The 27570-nt window shown below is 41.1% G+C and overlaps 1 protein-coding gene across 1 annotated transcript in view; it reads right to left on the bottom strand.

Annotated features, from left to right (window-relative positions):
- Positions 1 to 27570, bottom strand: part of UBE2F (ubiquitin conjugating enzyme E2 F (putative)) — a 59923-nt gene that overhangs the window by 12357 nt on the left and 19996 nt on the right. Inside the window, exons 6-9 of the mRNA XM_058028335.1 lie at positions 25103 to 25173; positions 20644 to 20701; positions 10096 to 10128; positions 7846 to 7908 (exon numbers count right to left, since the gene is read on the bottom strand). Coding sequence (XP_057884318.1) covers positions 7846 to 7908; positions 10096 to 10128; positions 20644 to 20701; positions 25103 to 25173 — 225 coding nt within the window. The remainder of the gene's footprint in view (positions 1 to 7845; positions 7909 to 10095; positions 10129 to 20643; positions 20702 to 25102; positions 25174 to 27570) is intronic.

Below are 27570 nucleotides of genomic sequence, written 5' to 3' on the forward strand. Positions count from 1 at the left end.
TAAAACACAACAAAAGCAATTGCCCAGTCCTGCAGGATGAAATCTCTGCACTCCAAGCACTCAGAGTGCCTGACCAGAGGCTCTGCCTCAACACAGGAGGGCTCATGTGATAAGCACCATCCTTCTGACACTCCCAGGTGAGGAAACCCAGGGGGATCTCTGAACACACAGGGCTAATCAACTGTTGCTGCAGAACTTGGACCAAGGCTGATTTTTCCCCAGTGCCAAGACAAAATCTGCCAAAATTCAAGTGGCTGCCCCATCCCTGGAAGTGTCCAAGGAGCACCCAGGGACAGAGGAAGGTGTCCCATGGCAAGAGGTGGCACTGAATGGTCTGGAGGGTTCCCTCCAAACCCCACCACTCTGTGACTCACATGGAAATAAACTTGGAGCTTACATGCTAAATGTTTTACTACTGAAATAAAGATCTTTCAAGGCAGCAGGAAAAAAAAAAAACCCAAAAAAACTATTTTGGCTTGGTAGCTTTGTTACTGAATTATTCACACTGGTGACAAGGCAGGCAGGACATGATGACAAGCTGAATTTTCACACAGGTTCCTTTCAAGTCTGCCAGCACAGGCAGGAGTCCATGGAAAAGCCCCAGTCCCTGACAACACCTCACTTGGCAGCTGAAACCAATCCCCTTCTCTCCTGTCACTTTGTCAGAATGAATGCAGCCCTAACCCAGGCAAGCACCAGCACTGTGCCAGAAATAAATTCCAGAAAATCTTCTTTATTGTTGATTTCTCACTCCTTTATGCCACGTTCAAGAGGTCAAACTTTGATGCTTTGGTTTTTTAACCCCTCAAAAATAATCCAGCTCAATCTGTTCGTGCTTTATGAACACCTTGCACACCCAGCACATTGCTCCTCCAGCAGCAGCTCAAACACCATAATAATAAAATACTTTTAAAAACTACATTCAAGGAAATGTTTTTGAAGCATTTTCTCTGTTCTAAAGCAAATTTTCCAGCTGCCTTGAGTCATCACTAAACTTGACATTTGAGCTTAAAAAATGCTAAGAGTAATTATCAGAACTCTTCATGTATCACTGTCACTGTTTGAATACAGAACTTTACTGGATATGTTTGGAGAAAAATTCCAGCTGGCTGTGATGGGAAACCATTGGCAAGGGTGAAAAGCCTGACAAGAGAACTGGGCTAAAAATAATGAGTGAATGAAAGAAATGAGCATTATTTCTTAAAAATTCCTTAGGGAAGGCATTAGAGAAAGCAGTTTGCCATTAAAATCCCTTGGAGTGCATTCCCTGGCTGCAATCCAATAAAGAAACATTCAGACAGAAACATGATATCAGCTTGGGTCATGGAGGTATTTGACTTTTGAGCCACCCATGTGCTTTGAATACTTTGCAAAACTAAAGCATTTCAATTTTCTGTTTCTTCAGGGACCACTACCCACCAGAGAACACAGATTATCCACAATTATCTGGAAAATAAAATGCCTGTTTAGAGCTATTTCTAATGCTTTTTACCACAAATAACATCTCTGAAATGCACAGTGACAGGATGCAGCATCCACAGCCCATGAAATTTTGGTTATTATACTTTATATTCTCTAAGTGTTTTATATAGAAAATGTATTTTAGAGAATCTTGGACAATTTTGGTGACTGCTATCCAAACAAGATGTTTTGCACCCAAATTGGCCAACAATTACTACAGATCAGTGGATAATATTTCTAACTCCCAGACAGATTTAAGCCTCAAGGAATTAAGCCATAAATAAACTGAAAAATACCAGAATCTAAGCAGTCTGGAGGTAAGAAGTGGCAAGGAAAAGACCTGATGTCTTCTGAACAGGAAAAATCCTGCTAAATATTCAAATATGCCTTTGAAATAAAAATTATAAAGACAGAGGAGGTACAACAGAGAAACAAAGAAGCTACTGTAAGATCACTTAAATAAATTACTTTAAACCAGGAGATATGAGGAAGAAATACAGATAATGAATATTTTCTTCCCCAAATTTCCAAGTTGAATTTTATTTTATGTTATTTTTTTGCCTGCTTAGAGGATCCTGTGGCACTGGCATTTACAGGATGCTTTTTATTCAGATGTATCAAAGAGCATTTCAATCAGACTGATCTCCTGAGATAGGAAATCACATTAACAGAAGAAAACTAACTTCATCAACATGATCAATGATGAGACAAAACAGAATCCAAATCTGAAGGCATTATTTAGTTTCAAATACTTCTCTTCAGCTCTACAGAAAAATGGAATTTGAAGGGAGGCTTAAATCCAAATGTAATTATGCCCTTATTATGTATGAGCACAGAAATACAAAGCCAGGAGGATGAAAGCACAGCTGGCCAGGACTTCACTTTGGAGGAGTCTTTAGGAGGATGAGATCTGAAATGACACAGAGCTCTGGGACTCTTTAGCTGTCTGAAGGCAGCAGCAGTGCAAGGACAGAATTACTGCAAACTTCAGCAGGGATAAAAGACCCCAAATCTGCCCCCTCAGATTAATAACTCAGAGAAGAAAGCACCAGGAATAACTCAGAGAAAGCACCAGGCTCTCAGATTGGGGTTGGATAAAACTTGAGGTGGACACAGGGACAGGAATCCCTCTCCTCTTGGAGATGTGCTTCCCAGGCCAGACCTGAAGTGTCTGATTAAAAACAACAAAAACAACCAACAAGGAGGAAATCACTCTTGGCTAAACAAGTTTTACAATCCCAAGCTGCTGCTGCTTCCTGATGGCTCCAGAACTGAGGAGGCTGTGCTGGGCAAGTGGAAATTCTGGGAGGAAATTTAAATTGTTTTTCCAGAGGGATGCCTAGAGATCCTCTACAGAAAATCTGTGTTTATTTCTTACTTTCATTACTGACTTGCTGACAAGCTTCTCTAGCCATGGCTCACCTGCCCTCAGGAGGTCTCTGGCCCAGGCCTGACACTTTGTGCTGCTGGTTCCTGCCCAGTTCCCCAGGGGTTTCAGAGAATTCCACACTGCTTTGGGTTGGAAGTTCATCCCATTCCATCCCTGCCATGGGCTGGACACCTTCCACTATCCCCAGCCTTGTTCAGCCTGGCCTTGGACACTTCCAGGGATGGGCAGCCACAGCTTCTCTGGGCAATGCTTGAACAATTAAGACTCTCCTGCAAAAATTTTGACCTGTTTGCTGATTAAGAGCTCTAACAAACTGCCTGCAACTATGAAATGTTATAAAAATTACCACCTTTGTTTATTATTCTACTGTAACATTAAGAGCTTTTTTACAATGCCTGTTCTTCATCTGTGCCCTGCCAGACCTGATTTTCTCTCCTGCTCTGTTGCAGAGTTTGTATGACAAAACTTAAAAGTCCAATCTGTAGGTTATGTCTTTTCTTTCCACCTTTCCAGCTACATTTTTTTTCTGTAAATTAGATTATTTTCTCCATATTTTTCATTCCATAACTCTGATGTAAGACTTATGGATATCTAAGGGAGATGCAACACTGAAAGTCATTTGTCCAGCACCCAATGTTTTGAAGATGCCTCTAGAATCCTGCTGCCAGTTGTGACCAAAAAAATCCAAAACCTCTGGCACTCACAGAGCAATTGTGGCCTCCCCATCTTTTCTTAGTTCCATTAATATCAGTTTTGTTAACTCTGTGAGCAGATCTCTCCAGTGAGATCTGTACTCAGCCACTGTTCCTGATTACCAATGGAATTTCTAATGGAGTGAGATCAGTGCTCTCACTAGTGAGGACACCATGACAGTCCTCAGGTGACTTCAGGAGAACATTCATCCCACAAGAGTCACCAGAACCACCTCCAAGGACCACAGGCAGCTGAGAGGAGGGCCTGGGTATTTAAAGCCAAGTTTCCTACAGAACTGAGGGCAGAAAACCTTCAGAGGCAGCTTCAGATTCTGTAACACCATGAATTTCATAAATCCATCTCCACAGAAACAACCCTGATATAAAACTTTGTCTTTATCACCCAGAGAAACTTTTAATTAAAATTTAAAAATTAAAAAAAAAGAATTGCAAAAGTCAATCCAGAGCCAAACTCCTCCACACAAACTTATGCAAAATAATTGAGCATTAAATGCTGCTTTCCAAATAAAATCAAGGCTCACTGAATTAGGTAAAAAAATGTGTTTGAAGTGGGTCCTTGGCAAACACTCACCTCTTCCCATGAGATTTCTCAGCTCTGGCACTTCAGAGCTGCAGGTAAATGTGATAAGCTGGATTTTCACAAGGAGGAAGAAAAATTCCCTGCCAAGTGCAATCTACCTGAGGCTTTCACAAGGACACAGCACCAAGCACTGAGTGAGGACTGATGGGCTGCACTGAGATGGAAACAGCACAGGGAGATGGAACTCAGCTTCTACTGCTGAAACAACTCCTGATCACAGGCATGAAAAATAATAGTGTTTGCTAATCTGTAGGATGACAGAAGTTTGCTTGAATTGCACCAAACACAGGGGAAATATAATTAAAATAGTCACAGCATTAGGGTTTTTGACTCAGCAGGCCTAGGTGAGGAAGAAATCTAAAAGGAATAGTTGGAAAAACATTTCTACTTTATGCCACACTGAGCTTGCAATGAATTTTCTGCTGTGTGTTGTACAAATGGCTTTGAAATGTTTTTTTTGGCAGAAGTGAACACCTCTAGGAAATGCAAAGGTTTTTACATTTTACACTGGCAAATCACCATGTCCTGAGGCAGCTCCCAAAGCAGCCATGACACATGGCCATACAGAGAGCATTTCCTAGATTTCAGCTAACAAATCACACCCACAGCACATCTGCAGGAGGAATACCATGTCCTGAAGCACTAAGCTCACTTGGTTTTCCACTGCCAAGCTCTTCCAGAGCTTGGATCTCCCAAAAGATCCCCCATGTTTCAGTGTTCAGCCTGCCTGGCTGCCATAGAGCAAATCACACAAGCTCTATGTGTTTGCTGTATAAAAACCAGCAAATCCCACAATTTTTAGTTCACATAATTTTTAAGTGAGCAGTCATTAAAACTTAAACACTTTCTCATTGCTTTAGAATCCATGGGATTGATTGATAATTAATGGCTCTGGCTATCCATAACTACTGACAGTGACTCCTGGGCTAAATGCAGAGTGCTCCAAGCTCATTAATTAGTAAGAACTTCTTTAAATTCTTCAAGAAATCAACAACCAAACTGCTGAGATTGTATCAGTGAGAAGACAATGCTGGGCAACTCCTTGCTTGGTTTACACAGACACATCAATCATCTTTTTATCATCTTTTTGTTCTGATTTATTGAGCTCTACACCAGGAGAGGATGCTTGCTTATCTCCCAGAGACTGTGACTCAACTGCAGAGCAAGGTGGGCACCAGAGATGTCCAGCATTTGGGAAAACAGATGTTGCCCAAATTTGTTGTACAGCCTGCCAAAAATTACTGGCACCTAGTAAGGTGTGTGTGGGAGAAGTGCAGAATTAGTAAAGCTGCATAAACAAACACATTAATTTTAAAAATAATTTGTAGAAGTGGCTTGATGCTCAGTGACTGAAGGGAGCTGCAAAGGAACAAGTTCAGTGAGTGGCAGCTCCCTCCTGGAGCTGAAGGAAGTCAGGCAGGGCTGGAAGCTGAAGCTGCACTAACACGCATCTCAGGTAGGACAGGTTAATAAGACAATTAATTTCTGGAACCTGAGCTCTGAATTTTATATCTTAGAACAAGGCTGCTTTTCCAAACATGCTCAGATTTAATGCAAGAATGGAGAGGTGCCTCACAGAGAAAGGGATCCCAGCAGCCCCTTCCAGCCTGACCCAACACAAACATTCCCAGCACAGCTGTTTCCCAACAGTCAGCAAGAAGAATTTGCTACCTCTGCTGGGATTGTTCCAGCATCTGCAAGGCAGGAGTGATTTGTGATGACCTGGAGCTGACCAAAGCCAGCCTCAGCTCTCACTAACCACAGGCAGGACCTGGGATTAGCTGGTACCCTCAGGATTTCAGATCTGAAGGGACATCAGTGAAATTCTGAGTCAGCTCCTCTGGGAGAAGCACAGCAGACAGCCCTGGGTGCAGTTTTTGGCTGTCACACACCCCACACTCCCAGGACTCCCCTGCACACAGATGTTTGTGTGCAGAACTGTTTCTTGCACATCTGTCCATACAGATGCTGCACATTTATTACATATACACTATTTTTATAATTCTATTACACATGTAAACAAGTCTCAGAAGAAAGAAAACAAATTAAGATTCCCATATTAATCCTATTGGGCATTGCAAGTATTTTTTAAGAGCCAGGATGGTACCACAGCAGTCTGACTCCACAACAAAGTGTTTATGTAAAATATGACATCCCTGCCACAGGGAACCAAAACAACTCAGGCTGCAAGTGCAGCTTTTCCTCTCCCTTGCATTATTTATTCTCTCCACAAAGGCATCATTGGGTGTTTTTGATGTCACCACAAAACACACTACAAAAAATCCAGCCCTATGTGGTGCTGTCATTACACACACATTAAATTCAGATAGGCTCAAAAAAGAAAATTAAAATGGCATAATATGAATTTTAGAGATGCTTATGAGACCACTAGGAGTTTAATAAATAAAAAATGTGTTTTCCCTAAAAAATTATGATTTAGAAGATTGTCAAAAAATCACTTAATTTCATTTTTACTTCTTCAAACAGCTTCCATGTAATTAGTTAATTAGTGTAGCAGTACCTATTTTTGAGGGCTCACCTTTGTTTTTGAGGGAGGTGTGCCTTTTAAATCAGGCAGCATTTTCCTTTCTGTGGATTCCCAAGATTTCCAATCTCTCAATGAGGCTGAGAGGTGCAGGACAGCAATTTGAACCACCCAGGGGATGGAATGGGATGGGCTTTAAGGTTCCTTCCAACCCAAACCATTCTGTAATTCCATAAAACAAAAGCACAGAGACCCCTCTCCTCCAGAGGAGTTTTGCAGGTTGTTTTTTCCAGCTTTGCTGTATGTTCTCATCTCAGCCCTGCACACATGGATGAATACCAGAATAGCTACAAGATCTCATTAATCAAAAAATAGCTGGAAAGATGAACTTGCAATCCTGGTATTTCCTCTTGAAAAAATGAGATAAATTAGGTGCACTGCCTGACTGTACTTTCAATGAACTCTTCAAATCAACACTTGCTTACCTGGAAACTTTCTGCAATCTTAAAGGTGAACTTCAACAAAAGTGTCAGAAGAGTTTAATTAGAACAAGATGTCTTGAACATAACTAGAAGTGAGTTCTGTGGGCTTGAGTAAACATCCATGACATGATGGAATTTTGGAGATGGATCCAAAGGAGAAATTGGCACTTTTGCTCAGAGGTGAGCAGTACATCTCATTTATGTTCACCAGGCCATGTTCTGCTTTGCCCACTCCATAATACACAAATATTAGGATCAGTAAAAAGAAAATAGAAGTTTCTACTCCTGTTCTTTAAATTGCCCAGATTTCTCCTGGCTTTATAAACACAGGCAACATAGAATAGCTCTGAGTAAAGGAGCTGCCTTTGAAAACAGAGAGAGAGGAGATCTTCTCACAGATCTTCTAAGGCAAAGCAGCTCACCATCAGCTTGCTGCACAGCACATGCACAACTTGAGGGAAATCTCAGCCACAAGAAGGGAAAGATTATCTATTTTAGGGCTGTGACCACATTGTGGCCCACAAGCCCAGCAGATGGTGACTAACTCAGCTGTGTGCAGTTTGCTTTCCCAGAGAAAGCCCTTTTTGTTTGAGTAACTGGCTGCTGATACAATGAGTCACTCAGCTACCTCCAGCAGCAGCTCCACCACTCTAAAAGGAACTGCCTGGGAAGTGCTGAGTACAGAATGTGTGCTTGTTTAGGAACAACCTGCCTTAAATAAACCACTGACTCACCTTGTCACGCAAATGATGCTCTGCAGCCTCAATATTCAAAGGATCGTCAAAATTCAAAAGATCCTGGAAAAGAAAGAGAGAACATTGAGGGGCTCCCACTCACTGCATCACCAGGAGCCCAGAGACCTCAGGAACAAGAAAATGGAATAAAGCAAACAGGGCAGCAGGATTCATTTCATCATTTTTTTCATCATTTCATCATTTAATCACTGCCTCGGTGCCAAAGGTAAATGCAAATGAGTAATTTGGTAATTGGAAAGCAAATCACAGAGCAATTAAATGGCAACAGCACCAGGGCATGTAAGCCCTGCTGGTGTGGGCCCCATGACACTTCTCCCTGGAAGTGAAAGTATTTCTGGCAGAAAAGTAAATTTTAGAGGAACAGTCAAACTTCCAGGAGGCACAATTCCTGTTGATTTTTCTTAGAGGACAAAGTAAACCTAGAAAAAACCTTCTGCAAACAGTGTGCTGATAAAGTGGGAGTTTCCTTAATTCCACCTCCACAGAAAAGCAATTTCATTCTCTGTGAAGAAGCAATTTCACTCTCTCTGTGACCCAGAGCCTGACAGGGAAGCTTTAGTGCTCTGAGAAAAACAAGGGAGTGGAAATAGAGGAAATAATAGAAATAGAGGAAATAGTGGAAATAGAGGTAAAAGAGTGCAAAGAACTAATGTGGGGACATGGAGCAGAAATAGTCCTGACAAACCTCAAGTCTCTCAGTTTAATCTCAAATATTACCTTTGGAAGAAGAAAGGGTTTACAGTTAAAAACAATGGAGAAGAGGAATCAGCATCAAAAATAACACTCAATCACAAGTGGTAGATAAAACCTGCACTGAGAGATAAAATAAACAATGGGAAGGATTCCACTGACTGATGAATGGAAAAAGATATTTGCCTTTACAAACAAAATGTAGATTTGTTGATAAATTAAATTGGAGATTGAAAGAGAAAAGAAACACTGGGGAATAACCCTTAACTCCATAAGAATGAAAAATTAAAAGGAGGGTCATACATTAGAGAGAAATCTTCAGTATCAGGCATTTCAGGAAATCTGTACCTCTCAAGTACCTCAACCAATGGGGAAAGAGAGAAGGGAAATGTGGCTGGGAAATCAGGATAAAAAGGAGGCTGCATGTTCCAAAAATTGGAGAGACCCCAGGGGAATGCCACATGGCCTCTCCCTTTATTTGAATTAAGTTACAGGACTCTTCTGCCTCCTTTTTGGGCATAAACCTCTGGTGTTTGTGGATTCATTTTCCTGACACAGCCATGACAAACCCCCATGGTCTCCCTAGGTAGGACCACCCCTCCCTGCAGCTCTTTGCTCAGTATTTTGATTTTATGCAGCTCTGCCCCTGAGGATTTTGCTTCCTTCTACTTGGCATGCACAGGGAGACTGACTCTGAAATGCAATTCACATTTGCTGGAAAGGCAAATGCTCTCCAAACTTTTACATCAAAGAAATTGTTGAAAAAAACCAACCAAGACTTTGGATGCCAGGAAATCCAAGCTTCCTTCTAACACCCTGCAGTGGTCCCTCCAGAGGAGATGACAAATGTGGCCACCAAGGTGGTGCTGCTCTTTGCCTCCTCCTGACCTTCCCACCCAGCAGCAATGGCTGAGGAAAGGAATCCTTAAAAAAAGTAACTTTTGTGAAGACTTAGCTTCTCTGCACTTTTAGGGCAAAAGCAGCTGTTGCTCCCTGCCCTCTCCTCCATTTCCAAGGTGCTCCTGTAATTACAGGTTCTTTCCTCCCAAATATCTTTAAAAAACAGAGGAGGAAATGGGATCCCTGAATAAAATCACATAAATTCTGTGACAAGTCAGGTTTTATAAAAACAAGGAATGAGACTGCAGGGCAGACATTAATACCAAAATACATTTTTTTTTTAAAGACTAACACCAACACAATTCCTTCTCAGAGCAGTATGAATTTCTATTTCCTGCAAATCAGCAGAAGTAGTTTCACACTGAGGGGAAGATCCCAAACAATTTGTTACCAAAATATCCCCTAATATTTCTAACCAAAGCAAAACCCATGTACAAAAAGCTGGCATTTCAGACAGTCTGGATGAATTCCACAAACAAAAGCACAATCTGATTTCACACTCATCCAACACCCACTGAAGCCAAGGAAGCCAATAAAGACCTAAACTTTTAAAGGCAGTTTGGTTTGTCATTAGGTGATGCTGAAACTAAACCAGGCAGGAAAAAGAAAAGGGGATGTGCAAAATATTCTTTTACTTACAGTAAATAAAGAGTTTAACCCCCAGACAATATCCTGCAAAGAAAAACATAGTTAGTCAGGCATTTCAGGAGTTTTGAATGTGTTCACAAACTTAATTTTTCCATTAAATTAAACTTAGTTAATCCATTAAATAACTGGAAAAAAATCTAGATTAGGAGTAATGTATGACTAATTTAAATCAAAATGCTGAAAAGGCATTCCCATTTCATGGCCACTTGATATTTAGAAGGCAGCAAAAACCAAATACTGCATATTCAAACAGAAGGTCAGAGCATTCTGAGTGTATTCTTGTTGCTCCTCCATTCAAGGAGAGGAGTGATACCTCAGGATTTGCCACCAGCTGAAAACAGCACTGCTTAAAGGGTGGGTAATGAAAGCTAATTCAGCAACCTATTCTTAAATTAAAGAGGGGTCAAACAAATTCTTGAAACTGTCAACATATCAGAGAAAAGAGGGTGAGCTGCAGTAGGAGTACAGAGAAATACTGTTCTTACATAAACATGCATCTCAAGTCATTCCACAACTAAAATGCAATTTTACAAATTTACACTAAAGATAAAGCCTCAAAGCACCAAACTTCCTATGCACAGCAAAGACCTTCAATAACTGAGTGTATGTGAGCTTGTTTCCTGCTCTGGGCCCTGAGCTGAGGGTGTGCAGCACAGAAATCCCCATCCCTTAAGGACCCTGGCCAATTATGCCCTAATGAACAAGACACAACGTCAGCATCCCACAGCCTCTCACCATCCAATTCCCTCTGCTCCTGCACAAACCCACTCAGTTTAGCTGCTTTTGGCCTGGACTGCCAAGTAAATTGTATTCTATTTGCCATCTGGAGGGCAGCTGTCTTCTGCTAAGTTTTCCTTATCTCTTCCACAACACCTGCTGATAACAGACTATTGAATGTCACTGCATGGCTGATAAGAACTAGAACATCCCATTGGGAGATGTGAGCCCAGAGGGAGGAGCCAAACATTCCTACCTGGATATAATCTGGAGCTTCTGGAACACCAGCACAGCTTCTCCACTGGATTCCCCAGAGGAAGAGCAGCTGCCTCTTCTTCCTCTGGATGTTCAGAGGAAGATGCACCTTTCTACAGGATCCCTGCTCCAGCAGAACCACCCCTGACACTGCAGGAGGGCTGCAGCCACATTTCCAATGGGACTGCCACCAACAGCCTGACCCACAGGGTGTCAGGCTGAGTTCTGACTCTGTCACTGTTGTTTTGGTTTACTGCACTGTTTATATTTTTATTTTCTTCTAGGGATAAAATAAAATAAACCATGCAGTACACTATCTTCTTTATTTTATCTTTTTATCTTCTTTCCTTTATTTTCTTCCCTAAAGAACTGTTATTCCTGCTCCTATATTTTTTTGCCTGAGAGCCCCTTAATTTAAAATTTATGACAATTCAGAAGGAGAGGGTTCACATTTTCCATTTTAGGGGAGGCTCCTGCCTTCCTCAGCAGACTCCTGTCTTTCCAAACCAAGAGAGCTTTGAAAACATCAATCTGCCCAGCAGGGCTGGCACTGCCAGCCCTTCCAGCCTCAGCACCTTCTCAAGTGTGGCAAAGACAGCAACTTTCAAACGTGGCAGCACAGGCACTGAACTGCACAAAAGGGGTGACCCAGACATTTCATTCCAGTTATCTGCAAATACCTCCAGTGCTGAGCAGTCACCCTCACTCCCAAAGAACAGCTCCGCCAGTTCCTTAGCAAGCAGGAGAAAAATGAACATTAAATTCCAGTTATCTGGAAATTTTAAGAGTCCAGTGCTGAGCAGTCACCCTCACTCCCAAAGAACAGCTCTGCCAGTTCCTTAGCAAGCAGGAGAAAAATGAACATTAAATTCCAGTTATCTGGAAATTTTAAGAGTCTAGTGCTGAGCAGTCACCCTCACTCCCAAAGAACAGCTCTGCCAGCTCCTTAGCAAGCAGGAGAAAAATGAACATTAAATTCCAGTTATCTGGAAATTTTAAGAGTCCAGTGCTGAGCAGTCACCCTCACTCCCAAAGAACAGCTCTGCCAGCTCCCTGGCAAGCAGAAGAAAAATGAACATTTCAATTTTAATTGTTTTATTACTCAATTATTTCAAAGAAGGGATGGAAATCATTGTTTCACACTTTATTTAAGCTTCTGTGCTTGTTCAACTGCTGGCACAGACACCAGGCATAGCAGAGGGCAGCAGAGCATGGTATTAAGGACACCTGTATTAATCCTTGGGGTAAATTATTAGCACAATGCAGTGATGTGCCAAAGTCACAGATTAAAGGAAGGTTTGTTGGCATGGAGAGCAGCAAAAGGCAGGAAGGTCTCAATTTCCACTTGATTCTCCCACATCCAGGGATCAGAGAGTGCTCAGCAGCTCTGGGGAACCCCTCTGCCCCCAAAGATCAGGATCCCATTCCACTGCTGCCCTCCAAGGCTGTTCTCCCCTTCAGGGAGGCAGAGTTACAGGACAAAATGACATTTTTAGAAGTTGCCTTCTACCTACACCATGGGACAGCAGGCTGCAGCTGCAGAACCACAACACTGAGCATTAAAACCATCCTGGACACCTACAAGGTCACCTGAGGACTCTGGGGCCTGGCCATTTCTAACTGCTGGGTGCCAAACCTGCATCCCCAGGGGTACAAACTGTCCACAGCTGTTCCAGCACCAGCATGGCTGAGAAGGAACAAACCAGGAGCAAGGCAGTGTCTTCTAAAACCCTCAGGAGCTCATCTTCTCCTTACCCTGAGCAGTGCTGACCCCCCTGCTCTGCCAGAACTCCCCAAACACCAGCAGAGCTCTCTCCAGACAGAACTCCTCCTTGTCCAAGACAAGCTCCAATGCCTCACACAAGTAAATGCTGCAGCTCAAAAAGGAGATGTGATATCATATTTTCATATTATATAATCAATTGTTCCCAAATTCTTATTTGCTGAACCCTGGTTTTAACGCTTTGGGGTGCTTGACTCACTTGAGTTGGTTTTACAGAGTTCTAATAAAAAATAAAAAAGGAAACATCAAAAAAAAAAAAAAAAAAAAACCAACAAAAACCTTTGTACAGGCACAAGCTGTCAGAATGCTGTACATCTCCACTGCCATTCTAGACACCACAAAGCATAACAGGATTACTATTATTACTGAATAATTTACCTGTGCAAGTCTTAATACCATTTTTGATGTTTCCATCTATTTCAGTTTATGATTTGCTGGATTCCTTTTATACCCTTTCATGGCTCCATAAGAAAATAATGCTAAATTACTACCAGAGGACAATTGCTTTTTGTAATGAGCTTGAGGATAGGCTGGACTGAAACCTAGGATATTGAGAAAGGGAAGTGGGATGGAACAGATGAGCAAAAGTGAAGCAACGATTTGGTATTTGAAAAACTCAACACTGTTGAACTGCAGAAATAATCACTCTGCACTGCTGACTTCAGCAGAGCTGCTGGCTGCAAGCAGATAAGCACAGCCTTGATGCTTGCTTTTGGTTTTCCTGAGGATCCAAAAGGATGTGCAAGCCCATGAAGATCATGTCAGATTTAACAGCTTCAAAACTTCTGTTCTCCTTCAGTGTAATAAAACATCAGGATTCAAATATTTACTGAACTTGTGGATTAAATAGTCTGAAAATCAAGTTAAGCCCATGTGCAGGAGTTTTTAAAGACGACCTTCACAGGGAGGAGCAGAGAATGTTCATGGTGCACACCCTGACAGTGCTGCACTTCAGTGAGACCCCACTTGTACAAGATCAGAATTGAAAAGCTGTTTCCTTCACAAAGCTGCTTTTCATCAGACTTCTCTGGGTTTAACATCAAACTTGCAGAGGACAAGGGCACCACTGCTGAGGTGCAGCCACAGAGCAAAGCTGAGAGAGCCTCTGCTTTTGGCCCAAACCTGCTTTTTGTGCTGGACCTGCAGCCTGCTGTTCCAGATTGCCATGCAAGATGTTTTCCATTCCCATCTGTATGGCAGATCACCTTTGTCAAGTGGGCAATTTGCTTTATCTCTCTCTCTGAGTGACCACATTCACACCTCCCTAGGAGGGGACATTGCTGATAACAGACTATTGAATGTCACTGCATGGCTGATAAGAACTAGAACATCCCATTGGGAGATGTGAGCCCAGAGGGAGGAGCCAAGCATTGCTACCCAGATATAATCCAGAGGTTTGTGAGACACCAGCACGGCTTTCTCCACGGGATTCCCAGAGGAACAGCAGCTGCCTCTCCTTCCACTGGATCTTCAGAGGAAGAATACATCCTTCTCTACAGATCCCCCTGCTCCAGCAGAACCACCCCTGACACTGCAGGAGGGCTGCAGCCACATTTCCAATGGGACTGCCACCAACCCCCTGACCCACAGGGTGTCAGGCTGGGTTCTGACTCTGTCACTGTTGTTCTGGTGTACTGCATTGTTTACTTTATCCTTTTATTTTTCTTCACTATTAAAGAACTGATATTTCCTGCTCCCATATTTTTTGCCTGAGAGCCCCTTAATTTAAAATTGATAGCAATTGGGAGGGGTGGGGAGGGTTTACATTCTCCATTTCAGGGGAGGCTCCTGCCTTCTTTAGCAGACACCTGGCTTTCCAAACCAGGACACCTGGGCTGCCAAACTCCTTGAGCTGCTTTATCTGGTTCCTGCCCCAGCCTGCCCAGGCAGTTCCCTGGGTGGTGTCCCAGAGGTTTCCCATCAGCTCAGATGTCACCTGTGGCTCAGATGCCTTTGGGAGTCCAAGGCAGGTCTTGGATATCCAAATGGGTTTAATTCACATTTACTGTTAGTTCAGAGGAGGCAGTGATGGTGTCTGAAATCAAGAGCTGGGGTTCCCAAGCACAGCAGTACCTGGTTAAATCCACAGTGGGTGAGGGGAACATGGAATAATGAGGGAAGCACAGTCTGCTCCATGGCACTGCCACCATCCTGGGCTGGAGCATGGGGAAGTCAACACAAGCAAGTCAGAAGTCCAACAGACTGCTGTAAACACCCCTTTAGAATTGTCCCTTTTCATTCTGCACTATTTTTGTGCTGCATCTGAGGGAAAAGTTACACTAAACCCCTGCCCACAGATTTATTTACAGCATGCCAAACGAGGAGAAAAAACCTGCTGCTGCAGCAGTGTCTGAAGTTCAAGAATCCTCAAAATCCTCAATGCAGCTTTTGAAACAGCCTCTCCTGAGGCCAGGGAGTCTCAAAGCTTTGCATTTCTAGGAGGTCTTAACTCAGTCACTGATCTTGCCAAGGGACAGTTCTCAGAGCCACTTCACAAAAGCAATGCCACTGAAACCATGCCACACACAAGGGGCTCAGAAAGACAACCACAAACACTTCTGGAGAGTGAAAGCAAACATGGAAATTGCAAATTAAGATTAAATTAAAATTTTCCAGTTTACCTCACTGTTTTTGAGGTATGGAATTAATTAAGATTAAATTAAGATTTTCCTTTAACAGGCAAAGTATATTTAATACATTAATTGAAGAAGAGAGCAAACCAGACAAAAGCATCTAACAAACTTCCAATCTAAGAAATTCCCTCAAGGGATCCAAGAAGCATTTCTGATCTAACAGACTAAACAAAACAAAGCTCCTTGCTAAACAATTCTTTACAAACAAACAATTTAACCCAGTCAGATGAACAAAAGGAGCAGCAATAATTTATACAAGCATATCTGAAGTAAATTTTTTTGGTTTGTTTTAAAAAGGGCTGGAAATGCCACTCTGAAGTCCAGCTTGCTCTAGTCCAGGCCAGCTCCTGGGGCAGCTCCCTGCTGTGCTGTCTGCCTATTCACCTCCTCAACGTGGTTTTCCTCTTCCTTTCCCTTCTTCCACCATCTCTTAACAACAATCTCAGTTTCTTCCTCTCTTCACTGCAGCCTAAAAAACCACCAAGCACACTTCATCCCACCCCACCAAACAATCCCTCATCCCCACAAAAAACTTGTCCTGGGGATCAAAAAAAAGTTTTCCTTCCAGAGACAAACAAAATCTCTTTTTATATTTCCTCTCCTGCTCTTCTTTAATCTTGCAAAGGTTGAAAAACATTGTTTCCACCTAGAAAAAGGTGACAGAGTGAATGCCACCTTTCTTCAGCCACCCACAAAAGCCACCTCAGCTGTCATGTACCTGTCATCCCTGCCTGTGCTTCCCACCCAAACACAGCAGCAGCTCCCCCCAGGGCCCTGGGTACCCTCACAGGCACAAACTGCTCCAGTTAGCAAACACAAAACCAGGAGGGAGGCTGGAAAAGCATTCCTTTTGTACTGGAATATGGGAGGGGAAAGCAAACAGGAGCAAAGTGCTGTCCCAGAGCAGGGCAGCTGGGAGTGCCAAGCATGCAGAGCACTCCCATCCCTCACTCTGTCACTGACTCCTTGACCTCTGTCCCCGTGGTTACTGCAGGACAAGGGGATAATCCTGGGGAAACTGTTCCCTGGGGAATTCTCTGTGACTTTTTAATGATCACAGTGATCACAGCACTGAAGCCATCACCCTCTGGAGAGCACTCTGCTCGCTGCATTAAAGCTGGCACTAAGTGAATATTCAGAAACCAGCAGTGTGGGGAGAACAAGCATGGGTTAATTACAATTATCTCAGCTCTCCTCACTCACGTGCCCATAATAACACCTACACCAAAAATTTGGCTTTGCCAAGGGACATTAAAGAGAGAAAATAAAAATTTTACTAAGCATTTCTGAAGCAAAAAAGCCATTAGAAGACACTCAGCTCTATATTTTCACCAGCCTGGGCATGTATGGAAGGGAAAGAAATAAATCACCTCTTACAAAACTGATAAAGCCAATTTATAATGAAGTCAAAATACAACACAATATTCCTTTGGAAAAATATTTCCTGAAGCTTATTTTAAGAAAAAACCTGAATGCCAGATCTGCACAGAAGATTGTCTTCAGCAGTTCATAGCTTCTTTTTCAAAATACTGGGTCTGAAGTTGTTATCTGGGGCTTATTCAATTTTTAGAGGTGAGGAAGACACATAAAAAGACCAACTCCAAAAGAGGATTTGAATAAATCAATAGCTGTACAATGTTATCATAATGCTGAGAAAAACAGCCTGAGCAACAAGAATTAATCTAACAAAGCTTGCAGGTTTCTTTTTTCCCTTCATGCTCAAGACAGTGACAGTCACTTTATTGTCTGTTCCAAACACTCCTCTACACTAATTACAGATGATGTTGACAGCAGACCATCTTATTTTCCTTGAGATGATAGGTAAAGTTTTGTACTTTCAAAACTCCTCAGGCTGATGCTTAAACACTGAGGTAAACAGGGAAAATGAAGTCAGGACCCTCTGATTTATTTCTCCAAGAGATGAGTTTGACATTTGGATAATTCCAAATGAAGTCATTCCAGTGACTGAAGACAAGGGCAGAACCAGTGAACCAAACAGGACAAAATGCTGCCATTTAGTATTAAAACATTAATTAAATAAGCAAGGCTCCTAAGGATCAACTCCAAGCAGCAACAGTTTACTGGAAATGACTCTTAATTCCTTTTGGATCAGGTAATCTAATAGCACAGACAGATATTTATTAACCAGGATCTGGAGTTATGGGAGAGAAATTCCTGAGAAAACTGTGTTTCCTGCAGGGGGGCATGAAAAGCTCTCTGCAGATCTGGAGTTTCAGACTACCTGGATGTTTATTGCTCTCAGGAGAGCCAGGAGCAGGAACACAAAAATGACAAACCCAGCACTTGGAACCGTCTCAGTGAAAAACTGAACTGCACATACACCTAACAAACATGGAAAGGCTCCAGAGAACAGCCTAGCTGATCTCTGTGAGAACACAGCTACAAAAAGAAGAAAAAAGACAAATATTCCCTGTGAACATCCATCTTACATTTTTAAACACTGTTTTACTGTTCATCTGCTCAGTCCTCCACAGAGCTGCCCAAGTGTGCTTTGATTATTTTTAAGGTCCATCAATCAGGCAGTGATTTATGAAGCCATTTCCAGCTGCATTTAGTCAGAGGTAATTGTAGAAGGATCCTGACTTTTAGAACCAGGCAGGCATTTAAAATACACATCCACCTGTTCAGTTCTTAAAATCAATCACCTGAGATGTTCTCAGAGCAAAATGAAAACAAGCATTTAGGACAAAACTGAGGAATATTAAGAGAACTAACTGAGCTAGGCAGGTGATAATCCTGGCAAATGAGGCACATGCTGGGGACTAACAGGAGCCACTACAGCACTTTGGAGTTTGAAATTGAAATTACTGAAGGCTACAAAGCAGAGAAACAGCAGCAGTGTGAAGTCATGTGAGGTATTTAAAAGCTGGTACTTCCAACATCACTTAAAAAACCCTGAGAATAGAATGGAATTAAAGCCATCTATTTGCTTTCTGCCTGGGAAACTTTCATTTTAACCATCACACCTAAAAACAGGAGAAAAGTAAGTTCAGATACTCTGAGCAGGGCCCAAAGTAAATGCAGCAGTCTCCAGCTTTGTGAATAAGCTGCTTTGGAGAGGAAAGTGTGCAACAAAATGATGCACAATGTGACAGAAAGGAGATTACAAGGTAAATAAGCTCCTGTTGCTAATTCAGGTTTAGCTACAAAGGAGCAGAAGGAACACAAAAATCACAAAGGAGCAGAAGGAACACAAAAATCAGCTAAGAAACACTGCAGCAGTGTTCACACAATCCACAGCCTGGAGACCAATCACTACCAGAAACTACCTAAGGGTTTGGGATTCTGAAGTGTTTCTATGAATAAAAAGAAAGTGATTATAAAAGTGTATATATAGACAGGCTGGCAGGGTAATGTTTTAAATCTGTTTCAGGAGAAGAGCCCAACTCTGCTCAGAAGCTGATTTCAAAACAGCATCTCAGGCAGGAATTCAGAAATAGCACATTCTTTATTTCCCTCTCTCACACACAGGCTGCTCTTCACAGTGGTCCAGGGAAATGTGTTCCCAAGCACAAAGAAGGGAAAATAGATAAAGCTCAACACTTGGTAACCTGAGGAGAATTCAATCATGGATGAGATGACAGCAAGTGCAAAAAAATGCTGGGAAACAAAACTGAGTTAGGTCTTCCCCTCGTAATAATCCTCCACACTGTAAAAAATACATTTTATCAGGTAAGTTTTCCAGACAATTTAACAGATTTTCATTTTTATTTCAGAAAGTTTTTTCATGTTTCTACCCGTTTGATAATAAAAAAATATTTAAAAGGTCACAGCAGTTGATTTTTGAAGGATTTTACATGTAAGAGCTCTGCTGTCACCACAAGGGTTCCAAAATGAGACCCAACCAAAAACTTGAGCCCTCTAAAGGGTGAAGCACACAAGCCCCACACATGCAGCTGGTTTGTGCATGTGTGTTCTCTCCTTGAATGGCTTCTCTAATGCCCTTGGAACAGTTTTTGTGGCAGAAGGACATGCCCACTCCCAATTTAATTCTTTAGGAGTAGTTCAGAGTGCTTTACTGGTCAGCTATTCCTGCAGAAAACCAGGCTGACTTCATATAATTCACAAATTAAATCCTGATTTTCAAGTCCATAACAGGCCAAGACTGGATTCCAGCCCACAGAGCTTCTGTGCAAATTCTCACTGCTCCCCTGGTGGTGATGAAAAGTAAAAAGTGAACTCACAACTGTGATGCTTCAATGTTCAAAATATAAAAATCCAATCTGATTTTTCTCTTTTTGAAGTTAAGCTACTGCTTCCTTTTCTCTTGCTGAATCTTTCATTTCAACAATCACAGAAAAAGCTCCTCTTTTCTGAGTTTCTTGTCCATTTGTACTCATTTTTAAGCTTAAAACTTTCTCTGAATGAAAACACAGGGACAGGAACAGAACTAATTAACTTAAATTACTCAGTGCCTTGATTTAACCTGAGGTGAAAACAGAAACACAAAGGGCAAAACGAAATCACACCAAGTGATGAAAAAACAATAGGGAAAGAGTGCTTAAGAAAATCCACAAAACAAAACACTCATTTTGCTTCCAGAAAGTCACATGCTCACCTCAGCAGAGATTTTACAGATGAAGAAAGTCACAAATCTCATTCACAGTGCCAAAGAGCAAACCAAGTATCAGATAAAGGTCATTTTCAATTTGTTTTTTGGAAGAGACAAACACCTGATGTGTACCCTTTATCCACCTAATGCAGTTAAAGCTCTGCAAGAAACAATTTTGGCAGCATTCCTGGGAACAGCAAGGGGAAGATAAATGCCCTGCTCAGGGCTCTGCACTGATTTTGTCAGGAGTATCAATCCCATGGAAATTACCAGGGTTATGGATTGCTGTTCACAGGATGCTCTTGTGTTTGCTGCCTGGCTGAAAACCAGCACACCTCACAGAGTGTGGGTTCTCAGGGTAATCCCAACCTCCAAAACCTTGGAGCAGAGCAGGATTTGTGCAGTCACCCCAAAATTCCCAAAACATTTCTACAGTCAGCACTGTACCAAAGACAAAAAATCCTCACCTCAAAAACCTGCTCTTGAGCAAACCACATGAGCTGATTCTTTCCAAGGCCAAAAAAGGGTTTTTTAAGATTTATTTAGAAGGAAACATAAAAAACAAAAAAAATCAGTACCTTTAAGGTTCTAGTTGGGGCCCAGCCAGTGCCATCAATTGAGTGTTCTCTCAATAAACTGGAAAAGAAAGACACACACATTACACAGAGCAACTTCTGCTTCAATTGCCTTTGTCACAAACCTCACAAGAAACCATCAGGAAGTAACTGCAAGATAAGATCTAATTCCTGCACTATTTATATCCAGGTAATGGAATTTTAAAGCCCAGGAGTTGGGATGTCTGCCTAAAATTACCTTCTCCACAGTGTCATTACAGAACTCCCCATCTGAGCCCATCTCTGTCAAAACACCTGAATTATTCTCCTCCAGCAGCACAAGTGTGACAGAAATACTTGTGACAGGCTCTGCATTGAACCCTTTTTTTATTCCCTGATGCATTTTAGAGCATGCTCATCTCTGGTGAAGAGACAGCCTTGCAGGATGACCCATCCCTCACCAAAACTGGTACAAACCAATAAAAAAAAGGTGTTTTGGGGAGGGATAGCTAATTAGCAAAGAGAGGATCATCCTCTATTCTGTGAAAGGACTTCAGCTTCCTACAGGTAAAGATAAGAAAGGGAGAGAGTTTTAGTCTGGCTGCTCTGGAGGAAAAACTTCCATATAAAAAACGTATTAAAAATTTTTAAAATTATATATAAAGATATAAATATATTAAAGATATATGTACATAGGATATACATATATATCTCATATATAAAAATATATAGTATATAAAATATATAAATATATAAATCCATATATAAATATAAGAACTACCATATCATAAAATCATAAATATAAATATTATATTCATATTACTGTATTCTATTACTATATTTATCAATATTGTATTATACAAAAAATATACATGTATTATAAAATACAACTTGAATTTTAATATTAATATAGAAAAATACAGAATTTCCTAGATGCACAGTCCAGCATAGATGTCCCATATTATTGCACATATTAAGCCCAGTGAAGCTGCTGACCAGTTTGCAAGTGGAAACCATTGAGGTGTTCAGGCATTTCTGGACCTTTCAGATCCCAACCTCAGCAGTAATGAGGAGGAGATATATTGGGGATCTGAGCAGAATTGAGAAATAAGCTGATGTCTTGCTCAGAAAAGTAATAATCTGAATGAAAACAATGTAAAAAGCTCCCTGAAGCATCATTTCACAATCACACCTTCCTCTGTAAGGAGTCAGCTGAAACAACTCACACAGCAAAGCACAGAAATTCCCCAGCAGCAGCAGCTTCTGCTACTGAAATGACAGGACAGGGTTAAAGTGAAATAGTTTAACTGTAAGGTTTTAGCAATTCCCAGGCTGACATGCATTAGGTACATTTTAAATTACAGTAGGTGATTAGACCATGGAGGTTATGTAGTTGTTTAATGAACATGGCAAGTTTATATACAAGGAAATTCAATCCTTGTTCAGTGCAGAGATCCCAGGAGCAGGATGATAACCTGGACAAGCCCATTCCACCTTAAGTGTGCTGCTCATCTCATTCCTGTGCCTTTCAGAAGATAAAATATGCCATTACCACTTGTGCAACGTTCAGAATAACATCTTGTGGCTGCAGTTTGTCTCCATATGACAAAAGCAAAAAAAGCTTTTTGTCTGTTCCTTATCAAACTGTGTGGCAGTGCTTCCATTTGCCTCTCCATCCACCTGACTGGGAAATTCCAAGTGGGGGGAAAGCTAACACACTAAATCCAGTCAGAAAAATATTCAGTGCCAGAGCACCTGAGCATGAGCTAAGGCTCATGGCCTCAGAGCTGTCCTGGCACAGCTCCAGCTGAACACCACAGCGAGGATGAGGAGACACCTGCACCTCTCAGAGCACTCTGGCAGGAAAGCAGGGAACACACATGTCACTGACATATTTTCTCAACAATCCTTTCATTACGATTTTTCTTTTCTCCTGAGAAGCTTCAGCTCCTCCATGTTTTGCTGCTTTGCAATGTGATTTGGAGAATTGTGAATTGTTTTTACATGATGACCAATGACAGCCCCACCTGTGTCAAGGCTGTGAGCAGTCACAAGATTTTATTATCATTCCATTCCTTTCCTTGCTAGCCTTCTGATGAAATCCTTTCTTCTATTCTTTAGCATAGTTTTAGTAGATCATTTTCTAATATATTATAAAATAATCAATCAGCCTTCTGAAAGGAGGAGTCAAGATTCTCATCTCTTCCCTTGTTCTTAGACTGCTGTGAACACCACTACTGACACAGAAGTGTCCTTTGGCTTCATACTCCTCATTTGCTGGTCATTTGTTATTAGAGCAGCACCCTCCTTCTTCTAGATTAAAAATGATCATTAAACCCTTCAGAACCTTTCTGAGGGGTTTAATGATCATTAAACAGAACCTTTCCCCAGATCTAAGGAGACCTCCCAAATTATGATTACAAATCATAGATCAGCCTGGGTTCCATGGGCAGAGTGCACAATCACTGCTTTTGAACTTTCAGTACCCAAAACAGCCCTGATGTGACCAGTCAGCTGCTCAGCTGTCATTTCAGCAAATACCTCCTCATTCTGTAACTCCTGCATGGCAGAAAGCTCTGAGGAATTGTTTTCTTTTTAAATAAAGACATCTTTCAAAAAAACATCTCCTGAAAGTGAGAACTGCATGATTGCAATAAGTGTAAAACCCTCTGAAACTCCAGCTGACCCAACCTGCAGCTTAAGTGACAACAATTTACTGGAAAGAAGATCAATCTGGAGAAAACACAATTTTTTCTATCCACATGTGTAGTAGAGGGGACATCCAGTATGGGCCAGACCTAATTAGGATCTGTCATTAATAATAGGGCCCAGGTAATTGCAGTCCATAAAAAACTCCACATTTCCTGCCCAGAACTGTTACACTTGACCACAAGTTAACTATTTAGAATGTTTCCATCCAGGGATGATTATCACACCAACACACACCACAGCATGAGCTGTATGTGAGGGGAAAGCACTGATGAAGATGATTTTCTGCTTTTAAAAATAACTGCAGCTATTTTAATGCAGAGACTCTTGGGTAAGTTGATTGCAGATTCTATACATAGAATGCATTCTCTAACAGGCAGAAAGCAATTTAGCTATTTTAGTTTTTCCATAGAATGCCAGACATTTCCAGGGTTGGTATGTTGAGGGATCTGACAATCCAAAGTGCTTCAGAGCAGATGCTGAAAGAATGCCTCCACTTCATTAGAATTATGATGCTCCAATCACCACATTCATCTCTTATAATTAAAATAACTTCTAGAAATGGAAAAGCTGTGGCTGCCCCATCCCTGGAAGTGCTCCAGGCCAGGCTGGATGGCTTTTGGAGCAGCCTGCTCTAGGGGAAGGTGTCCCTGCCCATGGCAGGGGGGGAATGGGATGAGCTTTAAGGTCCCTTCCAAGCCCAAGCACTGTGAATTTTGTCAATATGAGGCTTTAGTGAGCCCCAGAAGATGCTGTGCTGGAGCTCCAGCTTTGGTTTGGTGCCTGCTGTTTATATAAACACCTCACCAGTTCACTGCTCTACCTGCATTCACAACATTTAAATTTCTTAATTATGAGCCTGACCTGCCTAGGAAGAGCAATACAAAACTTCATTTTCACCAGGACTTTCACCACAGCACTAAAATGATTCTTCCATCTAGAGGAAAAATTCAGCTTCTCTTTAAGCACTGATTTGCTACACATGGTGACAAGCATGCAGGATTTTCAGAGCAGCTTTCAATCTCACTTATGGGCTTTGCTCTGCTTCATCTGCTTTTTCTTCTGTGTGCCATTAACTTGAAAAATGACAGGCAGGCTTCTCACTTGTGTTTCTGTTTGGTTTCTGGCCAATTTCACCATCAGGTGTTGAGGATGAAATTGCAAAGTTTCACAAATTCATTTGGAAGAGGAAACATTTACTATCAAGGAAAACCACCCAGCAAGAGAAGCCTCTCATTTTGGCAAAGTAAAACTTTCAGGTTTCATTACTGACTTATCCTGACCCCAACCCTGCTTTGTTATAACTGGCACATGGGTCTTATCAACGGATATTAAATATTATAATTAAGATAGAATAATTACTATCAAATTATTATACAAATACATATTACATATATATATATATATTATCTATTATATATATTATACTTTCTTCCTTTCTTTTTGAAACAAAAAGAATTTTCAAGCTCTTAACACACTTGGGCATTAAATGGTAAAAGCCTTTCTCAGGGCCTGAGGATGATTCAGATATGAGGGAAGGAAGGAAAAAAAACCCCAAATACATTTTGTTTAGGATAGAGTTTATACTTTTACCCCATTTTTTTGTTCTGCAAGTAAAACAAAGCAAGAATGAGACTTTCAGTAGATCTTTATGCTCCTAGAAGTTACATGTAGAATCAGCACAAAAAATTACTGTCAGGACAGTTATAGCCAATATTTTATCAAACAGAGAAACCTCCAAGGTTAAAAAACTCCAACAGAATGTTGCTCCTACCTTAGGCAGATTTCTCCTGTCTCTGTAATGTTTGGGTGCCAGATTCTTGTCAAACATTTTACCTTTGGAGGCTGTCAGGAGAGAAAACAAATTACTGTGTTATGCTTTAAGCTAAAACCCTGTTATAACTCATAAAACAAAAAAAGGCAAATAGATTTGTATGGATTTGTACATTTAGGGTAACAATGCATCAACTACAAGAGTCAAAACAGACTTCTCTGCCCTTTTAGCTTTTCTCAACTCTTCATAAAAACCAGGCTGGTATTAGGATTTTCTTTATAAAAAATAACTTTTAAGAAAGCCAAGAAAATTTGCTCCTTCAGGGAAAACACTCTAAGTCATTCAGTTTCTTCATACTTAAGACAATAATTTAAACCAAAAAAACTTCACCAAGGCTTGTCCAAATCATGGATTTGTTAAAAAACAGCAGAGGATGCAAAGATAGCAAAATAACTAATAATAAATAAGTAATAATAACTAAATAATAAATAAATAACTAATAATAAATAAATAAAATTATTTTAAATACAGACCCTTCTGTTCACAGCTGAATTAGAGGCACTAAAATGAAAAGCCACAGGCAAGATCACCAAACTTCTGAATGTCATGGTGGGGCTCTGAAGTACAGATTTTTCAAGCACAATCTCTTTTGCTCTGGTTTTGTGAAGTAAATAAAGAGTGGGACATAAAAATGTCAGTAGCTTAGCAACAGCACGTTGCTGCATCCCTGCTCTCCCCATTAGGAGCTGCAGCTTTCAATCAGGCAGATTATTTCTGATGGGAAGTGTCCTGGAATCCATCAGCACACACCAGCACCTTGCAGAACTTCAATTAAATCCCAGATTAGAAATGTGGAGCCATCTCTCCTTCCACTTTTTCCAATGATGTCTTCAACCAAGAGGCAAAACAGCTCCAAGAGCTGCATTTGCATGGCAGCATCGTGTGGTTTATCTCATTTTGTTCCCAACTTCCCACTGACCTTTTTAAGAAACTTTTTAAATTAAGACTCCTTGGAAGAGGTAAAAAAACATGCATGGCACTGAGACACTAAAAACAGACCTAAAAGAGATGTTCTAGAAAAAAAAAAGACAGATCAGCACAACAAATCTGGGATTGATAATGCAGATTTTGCCTTTTTTCCACTTCATTTCTATGCAATAACTCCAGGGACATCAGTCATTGAAAATTAAGTGGCTCACAGAAAATAGTTTCAAACTTTTTGACCTCCAAAACACCTTAAAAGTTTTCTATCAGCACAAGCTTTTCATTAGCCACACTTCCACATTGTTTTGAAAGATGGTGTCTAGTTCTCAAGCAAGGCAAAGCAGCAGAATTTATTCCATGCCATTAGATCAAGATAAAAGAGTAAATGTCTACCATATGCACCTTCAAACAGGGAATGCATTGATGAGTCAAAAAAAAGATTTATGGAAACTTTTTTTAAAAAATCCCCAAATCCTCACAGTGAATTAACTGGTGTCTCATTTTTTGTACTGTGGAAATAAAAGAATTCCTTTATCCTTTCAAAGTGATTTTCACTGCTGAAAGTTGAAAAAACCCACTCCTGACAGTAAGACAAAGGTTTTTCTCTCTCTCTCCTTTTTCCCTTTTAGACACACAGGACAACTGCAGCACCACCATAAAATTCATCTTCAGCCAAAACCTCACCTTGGAACTTGTTTCAAGTCATTTTTGAACCCTCCCTAGACCAGCAAATCCAGAGATTTCCTCAGGATGATGTTTCACTTGAAATCTGTGAAATTCTGCACAACAGAGCTCCCCAAATCCATTTATTTCCCTGCTCAAACTCCTCCTTCCCCTCAGACTGCACAGGTAATGCAGCCTCAGCTGGGGGGCACAGCACTGACCACATTCACTTCCTTCTCCATTTCCAGCAGCCACTTCTGCTCTGGGATCCTTTATTTAAAACGAGCAGTTTCAGTTCTTGATGAATTAGCACTGTAAAAAGAAAGGTGTACCAACATCTTGCAATTTGTTTTTAATTCTGTATTATTTATGTATTTAATTTGATCTCTTCACTAGTGAAGAAATTTACCTGGTGAAGGAATGTGGCTCCTGAGAGAACTCTGGAATCAAAGTTATTTGAAATGTTTTCTCTGGACACCAGCTAGTCCCAAAGCTAAACCAATTTCCCTAAACCACCGTGCAACTGCAGCTCCTCTCTTTATAGTTTATAAAAAACAATTTTCCCCAGGAGGAAGCACAGAAGAGGGATACAAGTTTTCCCTAGAGGGGATACAAGTTCCTGGGGCTGAACTACACTCCAGCCCTGAGATTTCTTGCCATTTTCCAGCAGCAGAATATAGACTGGCTGAAACTGAAAACTGCACCCAGCAAAGCACTGAGGGGTTTGCCTGCAGGCCACAAGAGCAAATCTTCCAAATTGTTCCTCTTTATTTATTTATGCTCCTCCACTACACCACAATTCCACAAATGCACCCCTTTGG

Source organism: Melospiza georgiana, chromosome 7 (genome assembly GCF_028018845.1).
Source record: "Melospiza georgiana isolate bMelGeo1 chromosome 7, bMelGeo1.pri, whole genome shotgun sequence".
In the NCBI taxonomy this organism is placed as follows: domain Eukaryota; kingdom Metazoa; phylum Chordata; class Aves; order Passeriformes; family Passerellidae; genus Melospiza; species Melospiza georgiana.